The sequence below is a fragment of the Sus scrofa genome, chromosome 1, assembly GCF_054392235.1.
Source record: "Sus scrofa isolate SSC_HxYL_T2T_F1_AM1 chromosome 1, Sscrofa_HxYL_maternal_Yorkshire_Landrace_v2.0, whole genome shotgun sequence".
Taxonomy (NCBI): Eukaryota; Metazoa; Chordata; class Mammalia; order Artiodactyla; family Suidae; genus Sus; species Sus scrofa.
In genome coordinates, this window is record NC_139383.1 from 26527759 (window position 1) to 26555206 (window position 27448).

Genomic DNA, 27448 nt, shown 5'->3' on the forward strand with positions numbered 1-27448 from the left:
CTCCCGGAGCCCGAGCGGATGGCAGCATTGTTGGGTCTCCCGCCGCCAGGGGGCGCAGGGGGCGCAGGAGGCGCAGGAGGCGAGCCGCGTGCCGCCCCGCCCCGCCCCGCCCCGCCCCGTCCGCCGCCCCGCCCCGTCCGCCGCCCCGCCCTCCGCCCGAGAAACTCCTGCGCCCCGCCCCGGGGTGTCCCCGCGTGAGTCACCTGGGCATTTCGGAAGCAGGGCTCAACGTCACATCCATGTGGAAATCGCAGTGATGGGAACTGGAAATGAAATAGGTTCTTTTTCTCAGCCGTTTTTCTGCAGAAAATCATCAACTGTGAAGAACACGAAGGGAAATCATAGAGAAAACCCTAAAAACCACCCTGGCGCCCAGGACGGCGGGCCTCCGCTGGGTTTGCAAAGCTTGGGCTACGCACGTGATGTGCTTGTAGGGGAGAGCCCTACGCTGGGCCTCAGGGGGGGATTTCAAGAAAAAGAGGCAGCCAAGTCCCTTGGCCCCAGACCCAAGCTAGTGGGATGCAGTTCGGAAACCTCCTGGCCCTGAAATTCGCAAGGGCAAAGCCAGTCAGATCAAATTAGGAACCAGAACCACTACCAACCTCGTCTCTCACTTGACTGATTTCTCTTCTCTATTTCTGCACATCAGGGGCCCAGGTGACCTCACATTCAGGTAGCATTTCAGTTTAGGTGCTTCTAGTCTGTTACTGTCCTTGCCACGTCCCCTGTAAGGCCTTACTGGGAGTCTTCTTAGGGGTCTTGATAAATAGTCCACCCCAGGATGCCAATGGCTGATAATACTTATTACCCCCCCCTCCTTATTAAATACCACGCTGGCCTCACTGTCTTCACGGGGGGGGGGGGGGGGGGGAGTGCACTGTGGAGACAGGTGCAGGCTCCCTGGGCAGTGTGGGGACATGAACTGTGGAGGAAGGGGCTCTAGGCCCTTTAAATGCCTTGGTGTCCTTCTTGCCTCATTTTCTAGAATGACTAAGCTAGAGCCAGACTGAAGTATTCTCTATCACTGTCTGTTAGGTATACTTGTCAGGCCATGTATCTCAAGTTTTGAGCTAGAAAACTATACTTCCTTCAGTAAGGACCCAGAGAGGCTAGGGTGGGGGCTGGGTGGAGGGTGGCACTTTTTTAACGGCATTTAGAGCAGAGAGTAATGGACAAGGTCCTGAGACTGGTGCTGGTATTTGAAACCGATGGTTGGGATTTTTTTTACAATTTCAGCCCTAGTATCTGTCCTCTTCTCATTCACAAATGTTTTCAGCTGCCAACACTCAAACAATGGGTAGTCACGCTAGTATAATAATAATAATAATAATAATAATAATAATAGTAATAATGGGGATGATGATAATGATGTTATTTATCAAGTCCTTGCTATAGGCCAGGCTGCAGGTTAAGTATTTGCAAGGGATTCTGACATTTAAACCTCACAACTCCACTTTGCAGATAAAGAAACTGAAGTTCAAAAGCTTAAGCCATTTGCCTGGAAGTCTATACAATCAGCCAGTGGCAGAGCTGGGCTTGGCACTGGGCCTGCCTTACTCCAAAGCCCATACTGTTTGGTCCCAACTATGAATCGTCACTCTCAGAGAAGATCCTACAAGATTTAAAATCTCAGGGCTGCTATTTGCACCCTGGTCCCAGCAGTTACTTAGCCAAACATGGACCCCAGGCTGGAAGAGAACATGGACCTGGGAACCAGACGGGCCTTGGTTCCATCCTCAGGAAAACTTCCCCAGCCAGTTGAGATGGTGAAAGTTGATGTATTTAAAAGAACACCCTCAATCCTCAGACCACTCTCCCCTTGTGCTCCTTTGGAAACAGAATTTGCCTGCTCTTGTTGATCTTCGTCTGGCTCTGGCCCCTCAGCTCCTGTTGCTTTCATTGCCCCTTTTTTGGTTTCATGCCGCCTGGTTTCATGAGTCAAGTATGCGGTACCAGGGGTAACAAGCTGACAGACCGTGGTCATATCTGTCACTTCCAATTGCCCCGACGTTGTGACTCTAACATCTTGCCTGGCAGGATTTGTGACAAGGTAATAGCAATCAGAGGCAGTGGTGGTTGGTTACCCTCGGTTTAGCTCTACCCCCATTTTCCACGCATCTGCCACTGGAGTGATGACCTCTGTGAGGACGAATTCTTAGTCCTGCTCTTCTCTAGTTTTTGCTGTTTTTCCTGCCCTATAAGTTAGAGCCCTTTCTGATACATAACCATGGGCAAGATCTGTAAGCATTTTCTTGGTGGTAGATCAGAAATGAAGAGTGGAAGAGGCAGGCAGAATGTAGAAGGAGAGGTTCTTTTTTTTTCTTTTCTTTTTTTTTTTTTTTTTTTTGTCTTTTGCTATTTCTTTACGCCGCTCCCGAGGCATATGGAGGTTCCCAGGCTAGGGGTCGAATCGGAGCAGTAGCCACCGGCCTCTGCCAGAGTCACAGCAACTCGGGATCCGAGCCGCGTCTGCAATCTACACCACAGCTCACAGCAACGCCGGATCGTTAACCCACTGAGCAAGGCCAGGGATCGAACCCGCAACCTCATGGTCGGATTCATTAACCACTGCACCACGATGGGAACTCCAGGAGAGGCTCTTTATGGGAAAGGAGGAATCACATTTGGGGAAATCGGTGGAATGAATTGAAACCAAAGAGATATACAAGCCTTACAAGCGACTTTAATTTCCGATCTTATCAAGATGAAGAGAACTCTGCAAAGAGAAAGGAATGTCAATATCAAGAGGACACATAGGAGGAAAAAAATGTTTCCTTATCAGAGAGAAGAGGAATTTTGGTTGTATGGAGTGTTTTGGAGAGCTTCCAAGCAATATGCAAGTTTTTTATTTTTATTTTTGTTTTTTTTTTCGTTGTTTGTTTGTTTGTTTTGGTAGTGCCAGCATTCATGAATGGTGAGCTTCACACCGTGAACACAAATGACCTTTTAGAGCTAAACAGTCCGTGGGACTGTGCCTGTGGCCTGTGTGCTTGTTCCACATAATGAAAAAGATGTGCATCTCAGGACAGGGGGGGCTAGGGTAGAGAGGTGGGGGGTGTCAGGAAAGGGGCTGGAGAAACTTGATAAAAGAGAGGCAGATGTGACAGTTGGGAAGAGGACCCATATCTGGGTCACCTCAAGACTCTGAGTTTTCCTTAAGCAACAGCTACAGTGTATTTCTGAAGATGTGTGGAATTCTACCACATGGTAATCACGGGGGTTAAACTAAAATCGAACATTGTGTGTCTCTTGTACAATTGTTCCCCTTTTCCTGGCATTGTGCTCTGCTGAAAAGGAAAATCCACATTAAACATATTTTGAAACAGCCTTATGTAAGTATGGCAGTTTGGTTATTGCAAGGTAGCTTTGAATCCTGCTTCAAATTTTAAAAACCCTGAGCTGAGTTTTGAGATTACTGGTGTGTAATGTTTGTACTTTCAAGGCTGCGCTAAGGGCTGGTTCTGAGAAGACAGTAGGAGTTCTTTGTGGGCTGTAACTCCAAGGAGAACCTGGATGATGATGTCACCGATTTCATCTGGATGCCAGATTTTCCTGAAATGCTCCTTCTCAAGTGGGGACTTTACATCCTTTACAGGTACTATTTGGGGTGAAAGGAGAAACTAGGATCCATTATGGGGAAGGGACCTAACTGAGATAACCCAATGAGTCACTAGTAACAGGAACAAAGACCCTCCACTAGAAGGGAGGAAGTTGGTTTAGTACCAAGTTCAACTCCCCTTCTCCTGCTTTGCCTGAAAGCATGGGGTGCTGAAATCTGAAATGTGTTAGAAAATGCGTTCCTCAATGAATTCTGGCTGAGTTTTCTGTCAACACTTGGCTAAAACACTTGGCAAAGCAATTTTATTTTACATCATGAATATAAATACTTAATTTTTGGTTTCATTTCTGTTTCTGTGGAGGCTGCTATTAATGACCAAATAAAAATGATAACCAAAAGATCTAAAATGGGAGTTATTAGGAACCCGCTGGTATGCAGGGTTGAGTTTAGCTGTAAGCTGAATACCAAAATAAATTAGTTTCTGTTACTTGGAGTTGTATAAGCCACTATGACACTTTGCCTTTGGTGCTCCCCATTTTTCTTCATTTGTCTCTCAGTTTCCTGAGTACAGTTGGGGGCACCCATAGGCCTGATTCCTTGTCACTCCTGCCTCCTCGCTTCACCTACCCCCCATCTCCATAAAAAAAGATGTTGCCTTTCCTTCTCTCCCAGGGGCCTGTTTTCTGGGACTAGCTAGTCTAATAAGGTAACTCATGTTCACTTTCAGAAACAGATTGCAACGTATGACTGTGTTATGTTTCTTGAGAAACATTCCTATTGACACCAAAACTTCCTGGAGTTTAAAGGTGGAAATTCCAAGTATCTGAAGGCTGGAGAAGAAACAGCTATATTTCCATGTTTCTGAAAAATCCTTGGTTGTAAGACATACTAAGGATTTAATATCAACGTGGAAACAACCTCATTATATATATATTTGGTCTTTTGTCCTTTTAGGGCCGCCCCCACGGCATATGGAGGTTCCCAGGCTAGGGGTCGAATCGGAGCTACAGCTGCCGGCCTACACCACAGCCACAGCAACACCAGATCCAAGCCTTGTCTGCGACCTACACCACAGCTCGTGGCAACACTGGATCCTTCACCCACTGAGTGAGGCCAGAACCCGCAACCTCGTGGTTCCTAGTCGGATTCGTTTCCGTTGTGCCACGACGGGAACTCCACAACCTCATTATATTAAATGTACGCACCTCATTATATTAAACGTGGGTGTATACATGTCCCTTCTTTTACTCGCTGACAGTAGCCCACATTATTGATTTAATTACGTTCCCCTTTTCTTCTTTAATCTGTAAGGGAGGAAAGACTTTACCTGTACACTCCTAGGTTCAATACCTGGATCTATGAAATAAACTGACAATGGGGAGATTAACAGGAGAAAGGGAATACACATCTATTAATTTTTAATACTTTGTGCATGGGGCATTGCAGGAAAAAAGTGTATGTCCTTGAGATAAACTGGCCATTTTCCCCTTTCTTATATGAATGAATAAACATCAGCAGGTCAGAGAAGCAAGGACCCTCTGCCAGGGGTATTAAGTATGTTTGTGCATGTCTATTACTCTTTTGAGTATAGAGTAATTGACTAGTCTCTCAAATGAATGCTTCTGAGTTTTAAAATGTTTATTCATGCACCTTAGTCTTTGAAAGTTCATTTGTGAGTTTATCATGTGCAAAAATATGAACCTTTTGTTTACTTTATATTACTAAAAAAAAACCCAGCATTTATTTTCTGAACTGGTTCTATTCTCAAAAAGTCCTAAGATTTTAGCTTTAATTGATTTCTAATTTTCCTTAGAGGAGATTTAGAAACCTAGAAGAAATTTTACTATTGCAGTACTTTTGATGGATATTTAGAGGCTGCCTGGGTTTTTCATACTGGAAATAAATGTGCTGAATCTGTCTTAGGACATGTTCAGATTTCTAAAGAAAGCAACTAGATAGACATCATGCTTCATCTCAGAGTGAAATGTAACTTTTCTCCTGAAACAAGTGACTCTCATGGTGTTTCACAGAAATACCCAACTCCCCACCCCCAGCCCCCTACAAAAACTCAACTTGTTGCATTTCAGCTCTGAGATATATTCTTAAAGAAAAAATGCTTTGATTCTTGAGGCTTTCAATGGTTGGTTCTTTGGCTTCTCTCCTTGAACCAAATAGTCATTCTTTGGTTGGTCCTTAATGTCAAGTAACAAAGTTGAGCAAGTGTGGGATTTGAGATTTAAAAAAAATAATAATAATGAAAGAACTTAATTCATATATACATTCCCGGCTTTGAACTTCAGAAAAATTACTATACTGCTTGGGTGGCTAAAAAATTCTTGGCCTTGGGCATTTTAACTCTAATCACACAGAAATGCACAACCTGTTCTATCTTATTCCCTAACTATAGTAGTTTTCCTTATGATAACTGAACTATCCAGGAAGAACTCTGGATGGTACTTTGCTTTCAAAGGGCCTTTCCAGAGCTAAATCAGACGATGTGAATGGAAAACTTACCATGAGAAAATGTAAATAACCTTTTAAGCTAATTATCTTTTGCTTTAAGCCTTAAAGCTTCTATTTGTCTGATATTTTCTGAGTTAATGGTTTACTTTTTATTTGTAAGTTTTTAAGGGGGAAATTTCTGATAGAAATCACTTTTAGAAACTTTAGAAAAAATGGTAGAACTTTCAGCTGAGCCAAGAGATTATTTTTTCCCTTCTTAAATGGTCTCATTGCGCTTGTTTATGATATGAAAGATTTGGATGCACTGATCCCTAAGAGTCATTCCAACGCCAAACTTAAAAAAAAAATCTTGGTAGGGTTCTATCAGGAAAATTGTATATTAATTAATATTCCAGTGGGCTACATTTAATGCAGAAATCTGCATATGGGGTATTAATCACACCGCTGGGTTGAAAGCTCAGTCCAGCCACTTACTAGCTGAATGATCCTGATCAAGTTACTTCATTTCTCTACCTTTAGTTCTGCTTTTAAAAACTGGAGATAATAATGAGACATAGGGTTATTACGAGAATTGAATAAACTAATACATGTGATGTACTTAAAACTTAGCTGGCACATAACGATGTTGGTGTTAGTTGTTCACGTTCTTGACAGAACACATTGTTTTATTTCAAAGTTCACTTGGAATTCATACTAAAAGGTACAACAAGGCATTTCATGGCTGTTTTCCATATTTGGGGGGAAGAGTATTATCTTTATTTTGCAAGGAATTGCAAGAATCCCTTTATACATTTTCTTTTTATTTACAAATGCAGAATCATAGAACTATTGAATGATAGTGCTTGCTGTGACTCTAGAAACCATCAAGTCTGGTAATTTTCTTTAATTTCTCTTCTGGATAGGGTTTTAGTTCTTTTAATGAACATTTTACCCAGCGTTATGGAGGTACAATTGACAAAAATATGTATATATTTAAGGTATATGGGATGGTTTGATATATGTATACGTTGTGAAATTACTAACAGCCCAACTGATAAAAATCCATAATCTCACAGTCACCATTTTTTTGTGTGACAACAACACTTAAGATTTACTCTCTTAGCAAATTTCAGGTATCTGATACAGTAAAATTATTTTTCGATAAGGCATTTTAATATTTATTTATTTTTATATTTAATTATTTTTATTTTTTTCCATTATAGCTGGTTTGCAGTGTTCTGTCAATGTTCTACTGTACAACAAGGTGATCCAGTCACACATACACGTATACATTCCTTTTTCTCACATTGTCATGCTCCATCATAAGTGATGAGATATAGTTCCCAGTGCTATATACAGGATCTCATTGCTTATCCATTCCAAAGACAATAGTTTGTATCTATTAACCTCAAATTCCCAGTTCATCCCACTCCCTCCTCCTCCCCCTTGGCAACCACAGGTCTGTTTTCCACGTCCATGATTTCCTTTTCCATGGAAAGATTCATTTGAATCATATATTAGATTCCAGATATGTGATATCATATGGTATTTGTCTTTCTTTTTCTGACTTACTTCACATAGTCTGAGAGTGTCTAGTTCCATCCATGTTGCTGCAAATGACAATATTTTGTTCTTTTTTATGGCTGAGTAGTATTCCATTGTGTATATAGGCCACATCTTCTTAATCCATTCATCTGTCAATGGACATTTAGGTTGTTTCCATGTCTTGGCTATTGTGAATAGTGCTGCAATGAACATACAGGTGCGTGTGTCTTTTTCAAGCAAAGTTTCCTCCAGATATATGCCCAAGAGTGGTATTGCTGGGTCATATGTTAGTTCTACATATAGTTTTCTAAGGTACCTCCACACTGTTTTCCATGATTTACATTCCCAACCCCAGTGCAGGAGGGTTCCCTGCACTGATTCATTAAAAAAATAGCACAGTTAACTAGTTTTAATTTGCATACTCTTAGACTTAGTTCACAGAATGAATTTTTATCAGGGTCAGTTATTTTATGTAAATGACTTGATTTATTGTCCACATCATAATTTACTTCTTTAAAAATAAGAATTCTCCTGTATTTAAGGTGTACAAGATGATGTTTTGGTATTCATACATAGTAACATGATTACTATGGTCAAGCTAATTAACAAATCCATTTCCTTACATACTTAGCTATTTTTCTTTTTGTGATGAAAATACCTGAAAGCTCCATTTTTTAAATTGTTTTTTATTTTATTTTATTTTCCGCTTTTTAGGGCCACATTCATGGCATATGGAAGTTCCCAGGCTGGGATCCAGTTGGAGCTACAGCTGCCGGCCTGCACCACAGCCACAGCAACATCAAATCTGAGCCACATGTTCGACCTACACCACAGCTCACAGCAATGCCAGATCCTTAACCCACTGAGCGAGGCCATGGATCAAACCTGCAACCTCATGGTTCCTAGCCAGATTCATTTCTGCTGTGCCATTTTCAGGAACTCCCTGAAAGCTACTTTCTTAGCAAATTTACAGTCAAGTATTATCAACTGTAGTCACCATGCTGTGCATTAGAACCTCAGAACTTATTTATCTTATAACTGAAAGTTTGTACCCTTTGACCAATATCTCCCCCTACACAGGAATCCTAGAATTCCTTGGAGGTGATTTGAAGGTCATCCTCAACGTAGGATGAATGAGGAAAGATAAGTCTCCATGGTCACTCCTAATTCCACCAGAATGGCTTGTTTCCATCTATTTTGTGTATTGCAATTCTTGATAAAATTTATCTTATTTTACATATACCCTCATTTCACAGGCGAAGAAACTAAGCCTCAACAAGTTGCAGTGATGTGTCCAAGGACACATAGCAGGTTGGCAACAGTCCAGAAATAAACTCCAGGTTTCCAGGTGCCTAATAAACTACATCCATACCATGCTGCCGTGGAAACTTTCAAACAAATTAAAGTAAAAATAAACAAATTCACAAACAACAACAACCAAAACCCCCAAGAAACTCTCTAGGAAATACTAGCTCATCGTGGGGGAACACAGTTTCTTCCACTTGGTAACAGCAGTGAAGCCTGAATCAAGGAAACTAGAATTTAGACATTAAATAAGATACCAGAGGTTGGGCCTTTAGATAGTTTTGTAAAATCTTCAGCAGCTTAATCAAATTTAACTTCCTTATCTATAGAAAAATGATTGTTTTTTATTTTTTTGTCTTTTTTTGCCATTTCTTGGGCCACTCCTGCGGCATATGGAGATTCCCAGGCTAGAGGTCTAATCAGAGCTATAGCCGCCTGCCTACGCCAGAGCCACAGCAACTCGGGATCCGAGCCGCATCTGCGACCTATACCACAGCTCATGGCAACGCCGGATCCTTAACCTACTGAGCAAGGCCAGGGATCGAACCCGCAACCTCATGGTTCCTAGTTGGATTTGTTAACCACTGAGCCACAATGGGAACTCCCAATTAATCGTTTTTTAAAGGAAGCATCTCAAGGGCCACATAATTCGAATGTGTCAAGTGCCATGGGATTCAGGGATGAAAAATTCCCTGCAGCTCTAAAGCAAGCATTATAATTTGAGGTTTCCTGACAGTTTTTGAAAGAAAAGACATATTAACCTTTCTTTTCCAGGCCAAATGCCAAGTTAGGTAATTACCCTTTGCCCGCTTTCTTTCCCCAAGCTGTTTAATTAGATAAGAACTCTGCCTTCATTTCCTTTCATAAACTGAATTGTGATGTTGCCACATGCCTTTCAACAACTGTTAATGCCCTCGTTTGCTGAATGCTTTTTCCTTCGGAACAGAAGAGATTTTGCCATGAAGTATTCGGCTCTCCGCAGGGTACAAACACTTTCCAAGGGTTAGGGTGCGAATTCTCATGTTTCTGAACACTAGATTCTGAAGCAGAATTCAGCTTCAATTGTGCTCCAGGAGGAATTAATAAACTATACCTTCCTTGCTAGTCCTGGTATGTCTGACAAAGGTTAAGGGCAAAGCTTTAATAACTTGCCCAAGAAACAATGTTAACTTGCAGTCAATTCCCCACTCCACACCCTCCCGCCTCCTTGAAAAACTTCCCAAAGGAACAATGCGTTCACAGCGTCACAGAAGACTGCAGTCCGCTGACCTCACCATTTTATCAACAGCATGACTTTTCCACAACAGCAGAACTGCAGTGAGCTAAATGCAATGCCTTGTACTCAGAAACAACAGGGTTCTAGTACCAACCACCCTATAATAGCAAAGTTATTTTAGGGAAGTTACTCAGTTTCACAAAGCCTCTTTCCTCAGGCTTACATATTTTTTCACTTAAAATGTGTTGGAACTGACCCATATCAGCACATGTGTTCCATTTTATTAGGTTTTTAATGGCTACGGGACAGTCCATTATATAGCTGGACCGTGGTTTACCTGTTGATGGACATTTAGGCTTCTTTCAATCTTTGTTCTGGAAGGCAGTGCTGGAATGTGGGTGGATCACTGCATACACGGAAATATGTCTTTGTAAGACATTTTTTTGAGTGGAATTGCTGGGTAAAAAAGATCTTTGTGTTTGAAATTTGGATAGATAGTGCCACATTGTTCTGCATTGTAGTTGCCTCTGTATTCTCACCAGCAGTGTCTGCCAGTGCTGTTTTCTCTTGGAAATCTTTGTGGAACCGTTGGGTGAGAATAGCATCTCAACAGGAGTTTAACATGCAATGCTCTTGGTCTAAGGGTGAGCATCTTTTCATATTTTAAAGAAGTCTTTATTTCCTTTTCTCTAACTGCTCAAATCTTGTGCATTATCTTTTTTGGATGTTGATTTTCTTCTTATTGAAATGTAGGAATTCTTTATGTACATAAAAATGAGTCTTTTGTATGAATTGCAACTTGCAAATATATATTCTATTTATATATAAATTATATACTTATAAATATATTTGCCATTTAACTTGGTTGTTTTCCAAGCAGAAATTTAAAAAATTGTTTTATGGACCCTGGATTTTTAAAAAATCATATATAGGAACGATTCATTCTGAAATTTAAAAACATTAAAATTTTCTAATTTTCTTCTGAATATTTTGTGACTTCATTTTTCATATTAAAATATTTGACCCATCTGAAATTTATTTTATTTTAAGCTGTGGAGCTCTAATTTCATTTCATTCCATTTCATTTTTCTAGGTGGCCCCCTGGTTGTTCCAAAGACATATGATTAAATTGTACCTTAATCTCCAACTGAATTTATCAAAGCCTAAATTTCTGTACCTATTTTAATATATTATTGGAGTTATGACACTGCTTTACTGATTTTTGGGTCTTTTCTTATGCAAAGAAAGCATTGTTTTAACAATTAAAATGTTATAATTTAATATCTGATAGAATATCTATCTGTCTTCTGATTTTTTTCAAGAATTTTCCTAGCTAATATTACTTGTTTAAATTTTTATATGAAAAATCTGCTTATCTAGTCCCTTCCTTTCGAACAAATTTGATGAGTTTTTTGGAGAGGGAAGTGCATTGAATTGATAATTTTTAAAGGAAGATTTTATATATATAGATGATATTGAATCTTTTTTATTCAAGACTGTGCTATGTCTTCCCATTTAACTATTTTTATGTCCCCCAGCAGAAGTTTATATGCATAGATGTCATAAAGCGGAGATACCATGAAAAGGGTTATAATGGTACCTACCTCAAAGAGTTATTGTAATGATTAAATAAGGATAAGATACAGTGCCTGGCCCTTAACATGCTCAAAAAATACAGTATATGACAAATACATCCTTCATTGCCATATCCTGTTATATGTGTGACTAATCTAATAAGATAAATCAGTCTCTCAATAATCTGAAATTTCCGTGATTATGACTCACGCTTGGCTCTACCTTGAAATAGAAATGATATTCCTCATCTTTGCTACTCTTCCCTTTGTCCTACTCACCTTTGTGGCAGGTTTTCTAAAGTGACTACAAGTCCCACTGGACGCATCTGTGACATCCTTGATGGATATGAGTTAATTAAACAGGTATGGCTGCCCTTCTATCCAAAGAAGTGTCAGCACCCAGGCAAAGGTGACTGGTTAGGATATACATTCCATATCTCTCTTGACAACTGTGTACCAGGTGGAGAAAATATTACCAGATACTATATATAGAGATTTTATTTCTATTGTGAAGGTAGAGAATCTCCCTTTACTATAGGATAGTAGTGGGTTTGATTAAGGTAGCTCAGTTGTCAATCAAGTGGAGATTCTGGATTATCCTCGGATACCCTGTGTCCCATATCCATGAATTTTATATACCTTCACAGCACACTCACTGTATGCTCAATATTGAGCTAAGTGTTTTATTTGTTTGATCACATTTAGTCTTCACATGTGGCTATCATTATCCCATTTTCCAGCTATAATAACAGGGTCAAGGTCACAGATCTAGAAACTGACAAAGCTGGTACTGGAGACTTGCTTGTCTTCAAAGCCTGCACTTTTAACCATAATGCTTAATTTAGCAGATTTTGAACAAGTTCAACAAAATCAACTGCGAAATAAATTGACGTACTATTTGATTGCATGTCCAAGCATGCTCTCTTATCTGGAACGGAGTTATTGTCATACTAGGTATTATTAGTTCAAGTATTCTTTTTGTTAATAAAATCACACCTCCACTGATGACTACGAGTCCTGGTCCTTCTTGAAAATCATCATGAAAAAGTCCTGGGGGAAATTAATGATCTTTTCAGCTGCCTTTGCTTTCAGGGCCCAAGATTTGCATTTTCATGTGATCTGGATGTGCCAGAGCAGCAAGACCTGAGGTGTAGTCTATTCAATTATTTGTCTTCCTTTTTTAATGCCTTCATTTGATAGGAAACTCATTTGTGTCACACCCCCACTTGGCCTTTCCCAGGTAACCCATCGAACCTCTGAGAAGTATTTTAGCAAATAAAAAAGACAATCTAGCAAATTACTTATTCCCCGGGGGAAAAGCATGTGGCCAGTGAATCAGGGGAAATTGGCTGCCCAGGGAAGAGCATACTCAAGGCATTTCAGTATGAGTCACAGAACATAGGACTATCCCATGATCAAAAAAGGTGAATGAATAAAGCCAGAGTTCCTTTTACAGTTTCCATTGATGTGATCAACTTGGGCTTGTTCCTACACAGGCTGGTGAGGTCTGTCAATGGTGAAGAATGAGGAGTTGTCACTAAAGCATCCAGAAGGATGCTTTTTCAGAGAGGGAACTCCTTCCAGGTATGGAGCCTGGGGAACACCCCTGGGTGAGTGGGGCAGGCATTTGGAGGGTTAAGCATTGATGAAGTCCCAAAGGAAGAGAGGTCTAGGGTCTGGGAGCAGAACATCATGGAGACCCACGTAATCACAGCATTGGCAGGGAGACACTGGCTGGACTAATTGTCAGAGGACCTCAGTCCTAGGAGAACTAGGGAGGTCAGGTCTGGGACTTGGACATGGAGGAATTGGAGTACTTGGCATTTTAGTAAGGTAGGTACTCAGGTAAAATGAATACCAACTGTTCCTAGACTCTGTCTGTCTTCAAGATGCCCCCTACTTGGCACCTCGCAGCCATTCAACTAAGTGTTTGTTGAATAAATGAGTCATAAGATAAGCACTCAGTCTCTGAATGTGGGATACTGGGTGCCAGCAGGTCTCTGAGTGGAGGTGACCTGTGTTGAGTCACCTGAACACTGACCAAGGACATAGTTATCCCAGAACTTAGGGTGGGGCTGAACCTGCAGGTGGTGATCAAGGGCCCAGGTGGAGGAAAAGAGAAGCGTAAGGAGTAGGCAGGCAATTCCTACTCATTCTGTGATAGTTTTACATTGTCATTAGGTCTTCACTTTTGATCAAATACACTGTCTTAGCCTCTTTGGGCTGCAATAACAAAAATGCCGAAGATGGTAGCTTATGAACAACAGAATTTTTTTTCTCGTAGTTTCAGAGGCAGAGAAGTCTAAGATAAAAGTGCTGGCAGATTCAGTGTCTGATGCAGACCCTCTTCCTGGTTCATAGATGGCTGTCTTTTCACCATGTCCTCACATGGGACAGGGGACAAGGGATCTCTCTGGCATTATTTATTTATGTGTGTATTTATTTACTTATTTATTTATTTTGCTTTTTAGGGCCGCACCTGTGGCATATGGAGGTTCCCAGGCTAGGGGTCGAATTGGAGCTACAGCTGCTGGATTACGTCAGAGCCACAGCAGCACCAGATCCGAGCCACATCTGTGATCTACACCACAGCTCACGGCAGTGCCGGATCCTTAATCTACTGATCAAGGCCAGGGATCGAACCCGCAACCTCATGGTTCCTAGTTGGATTTGTGTCCGCTGGACCACGATGGGAACTCCTCTGGCATCGTTTATACGTGCACTAATCTCATCCATGAGGGCTCTTCCCTTATGACCTAATCGCCTCCCAAAGGCCCTCCCTCCAGTTGCCAACACTGAACCACAATGGGCTCTCCTTTTTTTTTTTTTTCTTCTTCCCATTCAGTTTCAATTAAATATTTGCTGTGTGACTGCCACTGGGATTAGTCCACTATGGAGTGTAACTCTATTTCCCTACATAATTCCTAAAGGTAGATGGTATTGGGTCCACTTTACAGATGAGAAAACTGAGGATTAAGTTCAATGTTAACACCTAAGGCTACATAGACAGGAAATGTTGGAGCAGGAATGTTAGGCTCGGACTCCGCTATCTTTCCTCAAACCTCTCTGATGTGTTCCTTTTCCTGGACTAGCACTGCTCCAACTTCCAAGTGCAGCTGACTTACTGGGGTAAATGCAGATTCTGGTTCAGATTCGAATGGGGCCCAAGACTGCTTTTCTAATGTGCTTCCCAGGGATGGTGTTGTCATTGGTCCCTGAACCACCCAGTGAGTAGCCAAGGTCTAGAATAGGGGTGGCCAGATGGTACATATTTTTGGCTCTGTGGTCTACAAGATCTCTGTCACAGGTACCTAGTTTGGCCAAGGAAGTGTGAAAGCAACCATGGACAATATGTCATGAAATAAAAATGCGGCCCTGTTCCAATAACCTTTATTATGGAGACTGACACGTGAATTTCTGATAATTTTCGCAGGTCACAAAGTACTATTTTTCTTTGGATTTGCTTTCAACCATTTAAGAATGTGAAAAACATGGTCAGCTCCTAGGCCACTGTTTCCTGTCTCCAGTCATTCTAGAAATGCAGGGGCCTTGCTCTGATGGAGCTGAAAAACTCAGCAAAGAGGATGGTCCTGGGCTCTGAGGTCGTCTGAGATCAAAACCGACCACAGCAGTTGGCAAACTAAGACGGGAGAGCAAGGGCCTTGGCGCCAGAGCCACCTCTGTCATAAGCCTGGCCACGTTCAGTGAGGTGACACAGGAAGGCCTTTTAATCTTGATGTCTCAGTTTCCTCATGTCAAGTGGGGCTAAAAAGAGTACCTACCTCACAGGGTTATAGTGAAGACGTGGAGAAACGAACTAGGGCACAGAAAGTTTCAGTGATACCAGCAGAGAGGAATTAGGAGGTTGGAATTCCAATATCAGCATCCATGACTGACCCAAGGTGTGAAGACGAGCCCAGCCAAACCTGACCCGGCCTCGGAGCCCGGCAGCTTCGATTACGTGACAGAGAATTTGCTGATCACGCTGTGGGTGTAAACAACCATCCAAGTTTGAGGAAAACACAATGAGGAAGCGAGAACTAAGCACAGTTCTCTGTGGGGCGGGGTGGGGGGGGGACGTCAATGCAGAGCTCGTGTGAAGATGTCTATTTAAGGCAGGCAAGGGAAACCCTCAAGAGAGTGTTGACGTGGTTGGCATTCATTTAATAATCACAATTAATAGCTGACCCAGGCACTCATAACCATGCCGTTGGTAATAGCCTAGTGTTTAATAAGCAGCCATCTGTTTAATTCTCCCGATCACATAATAAGGTAAGCACCATTATTATTCCCTTTTAACAGATTAAAAACCGAGACAGAGAGAGGGTAACAGGCCCAAGGCCACCCTTTCTTTAAGAGGCAGTGCAGGCTGGTTCCAGCACCCTTGTTCTTCGTCACCACACTGGAAATTTTCACTCCAGGAGCTCTAGGGTCTCTGCATAAGATTAGCCTGGTAGAGCAGGACGATGTGGGTGGGGAGGGGGGGTCTTCTCCCAGAGAGCGAATGGGGTTCCCGGCTTTTGCAATTCTTTCCGGCCACTGGGGTGTGACAGCAAATCTGATGCATGTGGAAATGGAAATATTCTTTCTGTCTTTGTAGTTCACATTTACTAACCACTCAAGCCAGAGTCCTGTTGTAGTCATATGGTAGACAGTGCAAGTTCAGACTATTCTGTATCTTGTTTTTGTTTTTGTTTTTTTTCTTTTTAGGGCCACCTCTGCGGTATATGGAAGTTCCCAGGCTAGGGGGTAGATTGGAGCTACAGCTTCCAGCCTATGCCCCAGCCACAGCAACGCGGGAGCCAAGCCCCGTCTGCAACCTACACCACAGCTCGCAGCAGTGCCGGATCCTCAACCCACAGAGTGAGGCCAGAGATTGAACCTACATCCTCATGGGCACTAGGTGGGTTCTTAATGGCTGAGCCACAACGGGAACTCCCAGACTATTCTGTATTTTGATGTAGATTCATTGTCAGAGTGGGTGGGGGTGGCACACAATATTTTTGCTTCTTTTCTGGGTGGGAGATGACCCTGGCCTCAAATGTGGACTGTGCACAGGCAATATGAAACAGAAAGATGTCCATTGTGGATCAGAAGGAAATGTCCCTTGAAGCAGATCTTCTGAAATTAGTGCCTCTGATTACTTGGATCCTATGAGTCTATAGAAAACTTTGGGTGATTCCCCACATCGTGACCGTTGTTTTCCCATCAGTTATAGTCTAATGATTAAGCAGCTCTTTTTATATTGAATTTGGGAAAGGACTTTTAATAAGGGTATTCCCATCTCTAAATACCTCAGAGAATTTGCCCTGGAAAATTATCTCACTATGTGTGCCCATATTTGGTAGCTTCCTCACCAATGAGATCAGATTTCCTGGATGTTCCAGAATTGCCATTTCTGCATTTTGTTTTATTTGTTTGTTTTTAATTTGTGAGAACACTGAAACTAAAACTCTTGTTACCTTTTCTCCAAGGATAAAGAAGGATACATGGACTGCGTATCTTCATGGCTATAAAATTCTGTGTTTATAAGCTTTGACCGTGACCCAGTGTCAGCTTTCCCAGTAAAGCAAAACAATTTCAAATTTTCTGAATTCTCGAAGAAACCTTTCTAGCTGATTAGTGACTGTATAGTTCCAATAGATTCTGTGCCTGATTTCTAATAGAGTAATAGGTCTGTCCTGAATTCTAGCTCTGCATAAAATTAATATTTTATTAATAGGAAATAATATATAATGATAACGTTTTTATTAAGGCAATGGTAATCATGAATATAAGCACTTCAAATATAACTGGCATTTGTGATGGAGATTTACTTTCAGTTTTCTTTTTTTTGGCCATGCCTGTGTCATGCAGAAGTTCCTGGGCCAGGGATCGAACCAGCAGTAACCAGAGCCATAGCAGTGACAACGCTGGATCCTTAACCCACTGAACCACCAGGGAATGCCTTCATATTCTTTTTTATTGATTTAATACATAGAGATTTTGTAATGGCATCGATTTCAGGTTTTTTTTTTTTTTTTTTTTTTTATGTGTGTGTGTTTTTGTCTTTTTGTCTTTTTAGGGCTACACCCACAGCATATGGAGGTTCCCAGGATAGGGGTCCAATCAGGGCGACAGCTGCCAGCCTATGTCACAGCCACAGCAACTTGGGATGTGAGCCATGTCTGTGGCCCACAGCACAGATCATGGCAACGCAGGATCCCTAACCCACTGAGCGAGCCCAGGGATTGAACCCGCATCCTCATGGATACTAGTCGGGTTCGTTAACTACTGAGCCATGCTGAGAACTCCTGGATTTCAGTTTTATAAGAAGTATTCCTTCAGTGGTTAAAGGGCAGAGCCTGCCTAATTTCTATGGAATATACAGCCAAGAAAATCATTGGAAAGAGTGGTTTAGTTAAATGAGAGTCATAGAAAAAGTCCTGAATTTCTTTAAACATGCTATGTAGCAATTTCTTAATATATTATGAGGGTGCAGTCAGTTGTAAAAATACATGGAATACCAGGAATTCCTAGCCTCAGTCTGGTCTCATAAACACCATATGACCTTTAGTAAGTGGCTGGGGACAGATCCTTATGGCAGTAAAGTTTTGATTTTGTGTTCTAGAAAGATTGTTCATAATTCGACTTCCAAATACCCCATTAACTAATGTTTGCTTACATGAAGACTAGAAAAGAAAAACAACAGAAAAAAAGATTTCTAAAATACATTTTCTAAAAATTTTCTATTTTGAAAAGAAATTCTTGAGGCAAATGATCTCACAGGTGTTTGGACATCCAGTAAAAAGAAAACCAGACCAACATCCTAGTCTGGGGAATACAAAGTAATTTAGGTTATTTTAGGTTCCCTTTGGTTAAATGAGGAATTCATTAGTGTCTATTAGAGATTATTATTGTATGTGTTTTAACTCCCAAAAATCTATATTGAGGAGTCCAGGACAGTATTCAGTTAGGTACTGTTTTGTGGTTCCTATGAACAAAGGCTATCAAATTCTTTAATTTTTTTTTTTTTTTCTTTTTAGGGCCACACCCACAGCATATGAAAGTTCCCAGGCTAGAGGTCTAATCGGAGCTACAGCTGCTGGCCTACACCACAGCCACAGCAACACTGGATCTGAGCTGCACCTGCGACCAACGCCACAGCTCACGGCAATGCCAGGTCCTTAACCCACTGAGTGAGGCCAGGGATGGAACCCGAATCCTCATGGATACTAGTCAGGCTCTTAACCCACTGAGCCACAATGGGAACTCCAGGCTATCAAATTCAAAGGAGGACATATTAACAAGGCAAGAAATGACCTCCTCTAGGGAAGCAGGTCTTAAACAGGGACAATGTCAGATGGGCTCTGGAGAGGGGCAGGGGCCTGCCAGGAGAGAGAAATCATGTGGACCAAGTCACTGAGGTGGGCAGTGAGCCCAGCAAGTTAATGCAAGTGTGGAAAAACTTTCCTGATTCAAGCAGAAAAAAAATTGGCCTTGGTCACATCACAGAGGCCACTGCAAGTCACCAGGGGACTTCAGCTTTGTTTGGGAATCCTAGAAGAATTTTAAGCAGGGAAGAGCTCTGATAAAAGTGATATTTAAAGAAGATTGCTTTTGCAGTGGCATACCCTGGCAAAGACTGGAAGGTGGCCCTTTGGGTAGAAGCTTCTTGTATGTTTTTATATTCTAGGGTCTTAATTTAGGAGATTAGCTATTTTGACACCTAGTAGACCACTTATCTTCACATTCATTTAGATAGCTTAGCTAACAATTTAAATTTATTTAATGCAATATTGTGTCCATATTTTATATCAAAATACTCCATAAACTTTACTACTACTTCTGGTCCTTTGGACCAAAGGCAGGTAAAAATACAGAAACGGGGACCCATCAGGGATGGCTTGTATTGGTAGAAAAAGTGGACACAGTGTTTGCCCCCAGAATGCCTGCCCATTGAGAAAGATTGGCTGTCAGCAAATCATAACAGAAAGAACTAGTTACCATGGTGCTAAGTAGGGAGGGGTAAATGGGGGACGTCTGAGAAGGGGTTCTAAAGCAGATTTATGGCCTGAGGATTGGGGAGAAAGTCTCTCGGGGAAGTGACATTCAAAATGAGATCTGATTGGCTTGGACGAAGGGAGAGTCGGAGCTGAAGTGGGTTTGAAATTCTAAGAAGAGGAAATTAGACTTGTGGGGGCCCTGGGGTGAAACGGAGTCCAGAGCATTCAAGGAACTGAAAGAAGGCCAGCTGGACTGGAGTGGCAGGGTACAGCCCAAGCAGGATGGAGAGAGACTGGGAGGGGGCAGATGGCACCGGGCCTTGAAAACCACAATAAGGGCTTTCAGGGCGCTGCTCCTTCTCCTTCAACGTGTGCCTTCCCCTCCCCCGACCAAGAGCCCCAGTGATTTCAACATCCACACTTAGCATCAAGGCCTCAGACTAACTGCGACACTTTGGTGCACAGAAGCTACAGCTGAGCACGGCCACGCATTTAAGGTCAGCTGAGTGCTCCATCTGTATTATCCTAAACCCTGAAATTCTCTGTGTGGCCATGGCCACTTAGCCTTTCATCTCTGGCCTAGCTGCTGTTTGACCTCGGAGCACATTCAGTTCCATTGCTGTTTGACCTCGGAGCACATTCAGTTCCATCACTGTTCCTGACGCTTGTTCACCCACTGGGTCTTCTCAGCCCCCTGCACAGAGCTCAGGGGCAACCACTCAACCAGACCCTCCCTCTGGAGGAACCACGTGCCTGTTGTCTGTGCTCCATTCTTGATTTTGCTGGGAAACTTAGGTCACGCCCAGGTGAGTTTACGACTCATTCACGCTTCAACTTGTCTCTCACGTCACTTGACAAGCATTTTTGGTTGATTGTTTATTTCAGTCCTGCTAAGTGCTTTCCAACAACTTTATCCTCCTTAACCCCAAGCCTGCTCTCCTGACACACTGGCCCCCTATTTCTGGGATTGGCACCCCGTCGGGAGTCACCTGTGCCAGGAACCCAGGAGTCCTCTGGACTCTCCTTTTCTCACTTTCACTTTCAGACAGTGGCCAAATCCCATGAATTGTCTACTGACTTTGCTTCTCTTTTCAGTTTCCTTCTCTGTATCCAACCGCTGTTTCCCACCATCAGACTGTCATTTTCCTTGTCTTAACTGGTTTCCTTGCCTCCCATTCGGTATTCTTCTAATCATTCTCCCGCACGGCCTCAGATATGACATCTAACTTTGTCATTGCCATGCTGTAAACTCTCCAATGACTCCCATTACCTACAGGAGGAAAGTCCACCTTCCTTAAATAAAAAGCAGGGCCCTCTGTGGCCTGATCTCTGCCCACCTCTCTGACTCTTCCATTCAAGTGTGTTACCCCTTTCTCCTGCCTTCTTCCACCCTTCAACCTTGTATTCTATCCATACAAATTTGCCCTTATTCTAACCCATGGTGCTCTGGATGTGCCTCTGGACATGGTGCTCCTTGGTCTGGGGTGTCTTTTGACACCCAGTTTCCTTCCCAGAGACTTGATATCTTTTGAGATTCAGCTCCACACGTTACAAGAGACCTCTTCTTCTTCTTCTTTTTTCGCCTTTTTGTCTTTATTTCAGGGCCGCACCCGAGGCCTATGGGGAGGTTCCTAGGCTAGGGGTCTAATCAGAGCTGTAGCCGCTGGCCCACACCACAGCCACAGCAACCCCAGATCTGAGCCGAGTCTGCGACCCACACCACAGCTCACGGCAATGCCGGATCCTTAACCCACTGAGTGAGGCCAGGAATCGAACCTGCCACCTTATGGTTCCTAGTCGGATTTGTTTCTGCTGTGCCACAACAGGAACTCCAGGAGACCTCTTCTGAACCCCCTTCTCTCCCTCCCCCACAACTCGTTCTGAACTCTCCTTCCTCCACTCCACCGAATGCATCTTTGTATCAGAGCACTTAGTATACCTGCGGTGATTTGTTTTCAAATCCCCATTCTTGAAAATGGTTATAAGCTCTCTGTATTAGTCAACTTTACCTGCTTGGTCCCCAGCACAATTCCTGACCACAGTGGCCATTCAAAGGACTCCACCAGACCAAAGGCCGGACTCTCTGTCTTGCAAATGATCTTCTGGTCTACCTTACGGGGGTGCACGTTTCCTCACAGGGGACCCTTCCCTCTCCTTCCTCTTCCTTCTTTCCAGAGAAAAATCTTTATGTCCCCTCTCTTTCCTCAATCGGATCTTGAGAAAGAAGTGCCCTGATCCTTTCCAAGGTTAATCCCAGCCCTAGTGCCCTGGATCTAAGATGATCTCATTTCTCTTGAACTTTGCTCCATAAATTGCTGCTCCTTTATCTTCCATTTTTGGTTTCTTTTTCTACTGTGATTTTCCTTCCGCCTGCAAATGGGTTCTGTCCCCCTTATTAAAACAACATAAGCCCACCTCCCTCAACTATCCCCTCATCATACTATGACAATTTTTCCCTCCAAACCCATCCTGACCCCACTTTCATTTGTTAACTTATTTTCCTAACAGCACTTGTCACAACACTATTAGATTATTTTTCTGTTAACTCATTTTGGTTCTCATTAGCATGTAAGTTCCATGGGGGCCAGATCTGTCCCCAAGGTCTGATGCAGTACCTTGTGCCAAGGCACAATTTACTTAATATATCTGTTGGGTAAATTAATGCATAAGTGAGTATGTGAATGAGTAAAGGAATAAATGATACTCCTGTCTTCACTGCAATCCCCATTGAATTCTGCGCTTTCATGCTCTTTCCCACACCTTCTGGTTTTAGTCCACTGCTCTACTGAAATTGCTCCTTCTAAGTTGGCCAGTGACGACTTTATTACCAAATCCCACAGCCTTGACATTTCTGTGGCATTTGACAACCCTTCCTTGCAATTCTATTACTGGCTTCCGGGAGAACGTACCAACCTAGTTTTTCTCCTATGCTTCTGGTCTCTCCTTCTCTGTCTCCTTCCTTCTCTCAATGTCTTCTCTGCTTTCTGGGAAGCAGTTTTTTGAAGGCTACACAACCCACCCCAGAGATTTCAACTGTGATCTTCAGGTGAATGAGCTGCAAACTTCATTTCTGTTCTCAGTCTCTTCCTGAGCTTCAGGTTTGGCCTGCTTTATAACTCCAAATGAGAATCCCATTGGTAACCCAAAGTCGACCATGGTTCAAAAGCAAATCTATCAAGGGCCCTCTTCCTGTGTCCCATTTGTCAGCCAGTGAAAGCACAGCCTCCCCTCCCTCCCCCATTAGTGTGGACTTACATCTGGGAATCAGCTCTGTTCACTCTCTCTGACACCTCCTACGAATCAGTCACCAAGTTCTGTCACTTCTTCAATTGCCAGCTCTCTGCCTTTAATCACCATCCTTTCCTTTCTGATGTAACGCAGCCTTCACATTACCTCTAAAGCCATCTTCCTGAAATACCAGTTCAGATCACCTTAAGGCTTTGCTCCAAAAACTGTGATGGTATAGAAAACTTTGGGAAGGATTTAGGAAGAAAGCGTACTCCTTGAATTTTGTACCATGACTGTGACTTTGTGTTATAATTTTATAAATGTCTAATTTGAAATTCTTTTTCTTGCCTCCCAAATCAATTTACAGGCTTCTCTACTAAGCCTTCATGTCCATTCGCAATAAAATCCCAAGCTAAATTTCCACCTTTATTCCTCAATTACTCTATGTTCCAGCCAAAGTATTATTCATTATACATGCTCATGTATATCTTTTCAATTCATAGTTGAACTGGTATAGTAGGAAATGTGTGGAATAGAAAGATGCCATTTAATTTAATTTAATTACCTTCAAACTTTGGTCTTTTGTGATGTTAACTCGCACGTATATAGCTTAGAAAAATAAACCCAAAGTACCAGTATAGATGTCTGTATTGAAAACATCAAATTTATAACTATCCCATAGCACAACTGAGGTTCCTTAAGATATACTTAACTCTGAAACTGAAGGACCGGTGGCCCCTCAGGACCTCCATGCATACCATTCTTCAGCTGCCTGGGAGCTACCACAGCAATGATACTGGTCCAGCCAGTTTGCTGTTGGGCTAGTGTCTTCCCAAATCAGCAGATTCCATGGTCCAGGGGCCAGTACCCAGAGAATGGGGTGGGGGGGGGGCACCTTGCAGTCAGTCATTCTACTTTCCCTACTATAGGTGCCAAGTCTCCAGCAGGCAGAGCAAATATTTTCTTGTGCCAGCCAACCATCTGAAGGGATTTGCTTTCCTTTTTCTCTCTCTACTCTGCTATACAAAGGCCCGGCTATTTCAGGGTGCTAGTTTTCCCAGTTAGCCAAAGGCTGACCTCAATCCATGTTTGCTCAGCTTTGCCCCATCACAGGGAGAGTGTCCATCTCCTAATTAGAAAAACAAGCTCTGGAGTTCCCGTCGTGGTGCAGTGGTTAAGAATCCGACTAGGAACCATAAGGTTGCGGGTTCGGTCCCTGCCCTTGCTCAGTGGGTTAAAGATCCGGCGTTGCCGTGAGCTGTGGTGTAGGTTGCAGAAGCGGCTCGGATCCCGTGTTGCTGTGGCTCTGGTGTAGGCTGGTGGCTACAGCTCCAATTAGACCCCTAGCCTGGGGACCTCCATATGCCGCGGGTGCGGCCCAAGAAATAACAAAAAGCCAAAAAAAAAAAAAAAAAGAAAAAGAAAAACAAGCTCTATTCCTGCTCTCTTCCACCAGCTCTGGGGTTCTGTTGCTCATATCTCCAGTTGTAATGTTATCAAAAGGGAAACAGAACTGCCCATTCCACTAGCATTTGGCTGCCAACTCTCCCTTACCCGGCCATGCGAAATCTATTAAAAATTCCAGTCTCAAGGATGAACGAGCATTGGGAATGCATTTAAAACATACTTTAAAGTCATTTTATTGTTGTCTTTTTTACTGTAGAAATGTATTAAAAAAAAGCATATTTTTCTAATTACTACACAATTACGCTACCACAGTACAATCATAATAGTATAGCAGTAGAGTGATACGTATTAAATAGGCTATTCCAGGAAAGCTAACAACCTTTAATAATTTTCTTTTTAATAGGAAAACATATTTCAGTTTTCAAACAGCCAAATGTATGTAGACTTTTGGAACACATGGTTATAAATTTATGATTTCAAGTATCCAATATATATAGTCTAATATATGGGTATCATATAAATATAAACATATAGTCCTCTCTATATTATATATTTGTATATGTATCTGTGTTATATGTTCTAATATATGTGTATATTGTCTATATATAAATATACATGTATTTTACATAAAAAATAGATGGGAACATAGGAAAAGGAAAATTGTTAATGTGCAAAGTGGTGAAAAATATCCTTCTTAATGTTATATTATTTATACCATTAAAAAATAGCCTTAGAAATCGATTACCGCAAAAGAATTATCTCCTCTCCAAAAGTGACTCCACCTCATACCTATTGGGAACTGAAGGTTGGCACTTGCCATCCGCCTCTACATGGATTAAATTATGAGCCACTGCAGATGCTGACCCTCAAAAGACCCCCATGAGCAGAGCTCGGGGTGAACATCAGAAGTGAGGCACTGTGTGCTCTGGGAAAACTGGAAGATCAGGTCTTCAGATAGGCGGATATCTTTAGGAGATTTTGTGAGCCCAGTTCTTGTATCTTCTCATATCTTAGAAAAAGGCTAAAATCCTTCGTGGTGATGTCTGCTCCTTGTGACCGGTAGTAACCTTCTACCTTCAGGAGATCAGTAACAAACTTTTGTAAAATGTGTGTATGTTGCATGCACCTCCCCCTCCCCTTTATCATATCCTGATGTTCCCCCTTTTCCTCCTTGGTTGGTATTTCAGCCTGGTCTGTTGTGAAGGATAAAGAAAGTCACGGCCATCTATGAATGCAGTCACCTCCAAGGGTGAGAGCCGGTGACGCCGGCAGGCTGTGAAAACTCAGGATACTGGCCCCGATAGCAGAGGTGCATATCAAAGGAGTGACTTCAGTGACCCCAGGCCTCTTTTGTTCCTGCTTCCTGCCCTCTGATGCAAAAACTCCTATATATCCTAGCTCCTCCCTCACCTCCTGGAGCAGTTTCTCAGGGCTACCTGCAATGCTGTCTCCAGGGCTTAAGTACTAATTTTGCTTCAAATAAAACTTAACTCCCAACTTTCAGGTTGTGCATTTTTTATGTCAACACTATAATGCATTTTTCTATGTTCTCATAGCATCTTACATATGCACCTTAATTTAATCAGCTTATTGTGGCATAATTACTTGCTTATATGCCTAGTTTTCCAATGAATTGTGAGTTAGAGGTGAGGTTAACCGCTTCCTAGTCTTTGTATACTACCTCAAATACTAGCATGTGGCACACAGTAGGCCATTTGCGCAATGAAAATCATTGAGTGAATGAAAAAGAAAGAATGAATAGTAAATTTCTTCATGTGGGGGAGTAACACACTGACAAATCCAGCCAGCTATGATCGGAATACATGAACATCCTGTACAATATCCTCTTTTAAAACTTTGGCCAAAGGAGAAAATAACCTCCTTTGTGGTAGGAGTGTGCAAGCATCTTATAAGTGAGTCTGGAGGAAGTGTGAACAAGAGATTGGGAATTTGTTCCTTTGGTATATTCCCTGACTTTAGGCCTCAGATAGTTTCAGTTCCTCAAAAATTTTTTTATTTTTATTTTTATTTTTAATTTTCCTAAAGCCACTGAAATGATAAAATTGTTTCCTCTCTCCAAAGTTTTAAAAGTTCTTGAAATGAACATATATTACTCTGACTGTTAGGACTTTAATGAGAGCATTATCAGTGGTGACTCTTAAGTGGGAAAGGAATAGAGATCCAGGCTACAGATAATGACTCAGATGGGGCTGCATGGCCATCATGTAAGGAAATAGATGAGATTCAAGGGGAGAAAAATGTGGGGAAGCAGGAATGGGAGCTAAAGAAAGGAACATTAGGAAGGTCTGTAATAAAAACAAATAAAATAAGACCCTCAATCGAACGAGTAGATATTATAAACAGAGCAGCGAGAATCTGTTAGTTTGGTATATCCTACACCTGACTGATAACAAGAGTCACCAGGAGTTATCTGTTAACAGTAGAGATTTCTAGATTCCTCTCACATCAGAATCTTCAGGACAGAAACTTAGAAATCGGTCCTCTTAATACATGGCCCCTGGTGTTTCTTAGAAGCAGGCAAGTTTGGAAAGCATTGAATTAGTTCGTTATAATTTCCTGATGTGGTATTTAAAGCATAAAATATACAAGCCCTCACACCCACACATATATCTGCCTATAGAGGCATTGATATGTATTAATTGATAGCCTTTTTTAAATAGGCTACTTTTTGATCCAAAAATCAATGATTCATTGACTTGTTTATTCATTTTTTTTTTCTTTCAATCTAAAGGCATATTCACTAAGTGTGAACATCTTTGGTGGGAGGTAAGACTCTGCTCATCCTGATGGGAGGAGTTAAAGGAAATAGAAAATTCAGTATCAAGCTCTTCGTGCCATTACTTGATACAATTTCCAAAGCTACAAACTTCCTTGGGTATTTTGAGTCTATTACCTAACTAAAGAATGTGTTTTGTTTTGTTTGTTTACTTTTGAACACTCATTGAATGAAGTTGGGTAGTCAAGCTGAGTCATGTAGTCCCTTAAAAAAGTCCCTAACCCCTCCTCCACTTGGGAATTTTGAATCTGAAAAGTTTAAGTATTTTATGTACAATATACTCTCTCTAGAAAAATATTTGCACAAACCCTTATACTCTCTCAATCAGTGCATTTAATGTATTGACACTAAGCCACACTTGGGGAATCTTTGGCTTGAATTAACCATCAC

The 27448-nt window shown here is 41.9% G+C and overlaps 1 protein-coding gene across 8 annotated transcripts in view; it reads left to right on the forward strand.

Moving 5' to 3' along the window:
* The first annotated feature begins 3332 nt into the window (after positions 1-3332).
* The window catches only part of LOC100621792 (uncharacterized), a 36515-nt gene continuing 12399 nt past the window's right edge, over positions 3333-27448 (forward strand). Inside the window, exon 1 of one of the 8 annotated variants that reach the window (XM_085015856.1) lies at positions 3333-3595. In XM_085015856.1, the coding sequence (XP_084871982.1) occupies positions 3540-3595 (56 nt within the window). In that variant the 5' untranslated portion in view covers positions 3333-3539. Of the gene's footprint in view, positions 3596-10190; positions 10712-19228; positions 20433-27448 lie in introns of those variants that run through there. The other 7 variants (XR_014839558.1, XR_002342647.2, XR_001305915.3 and 4 more) reach the window with 7 other exon arrangements.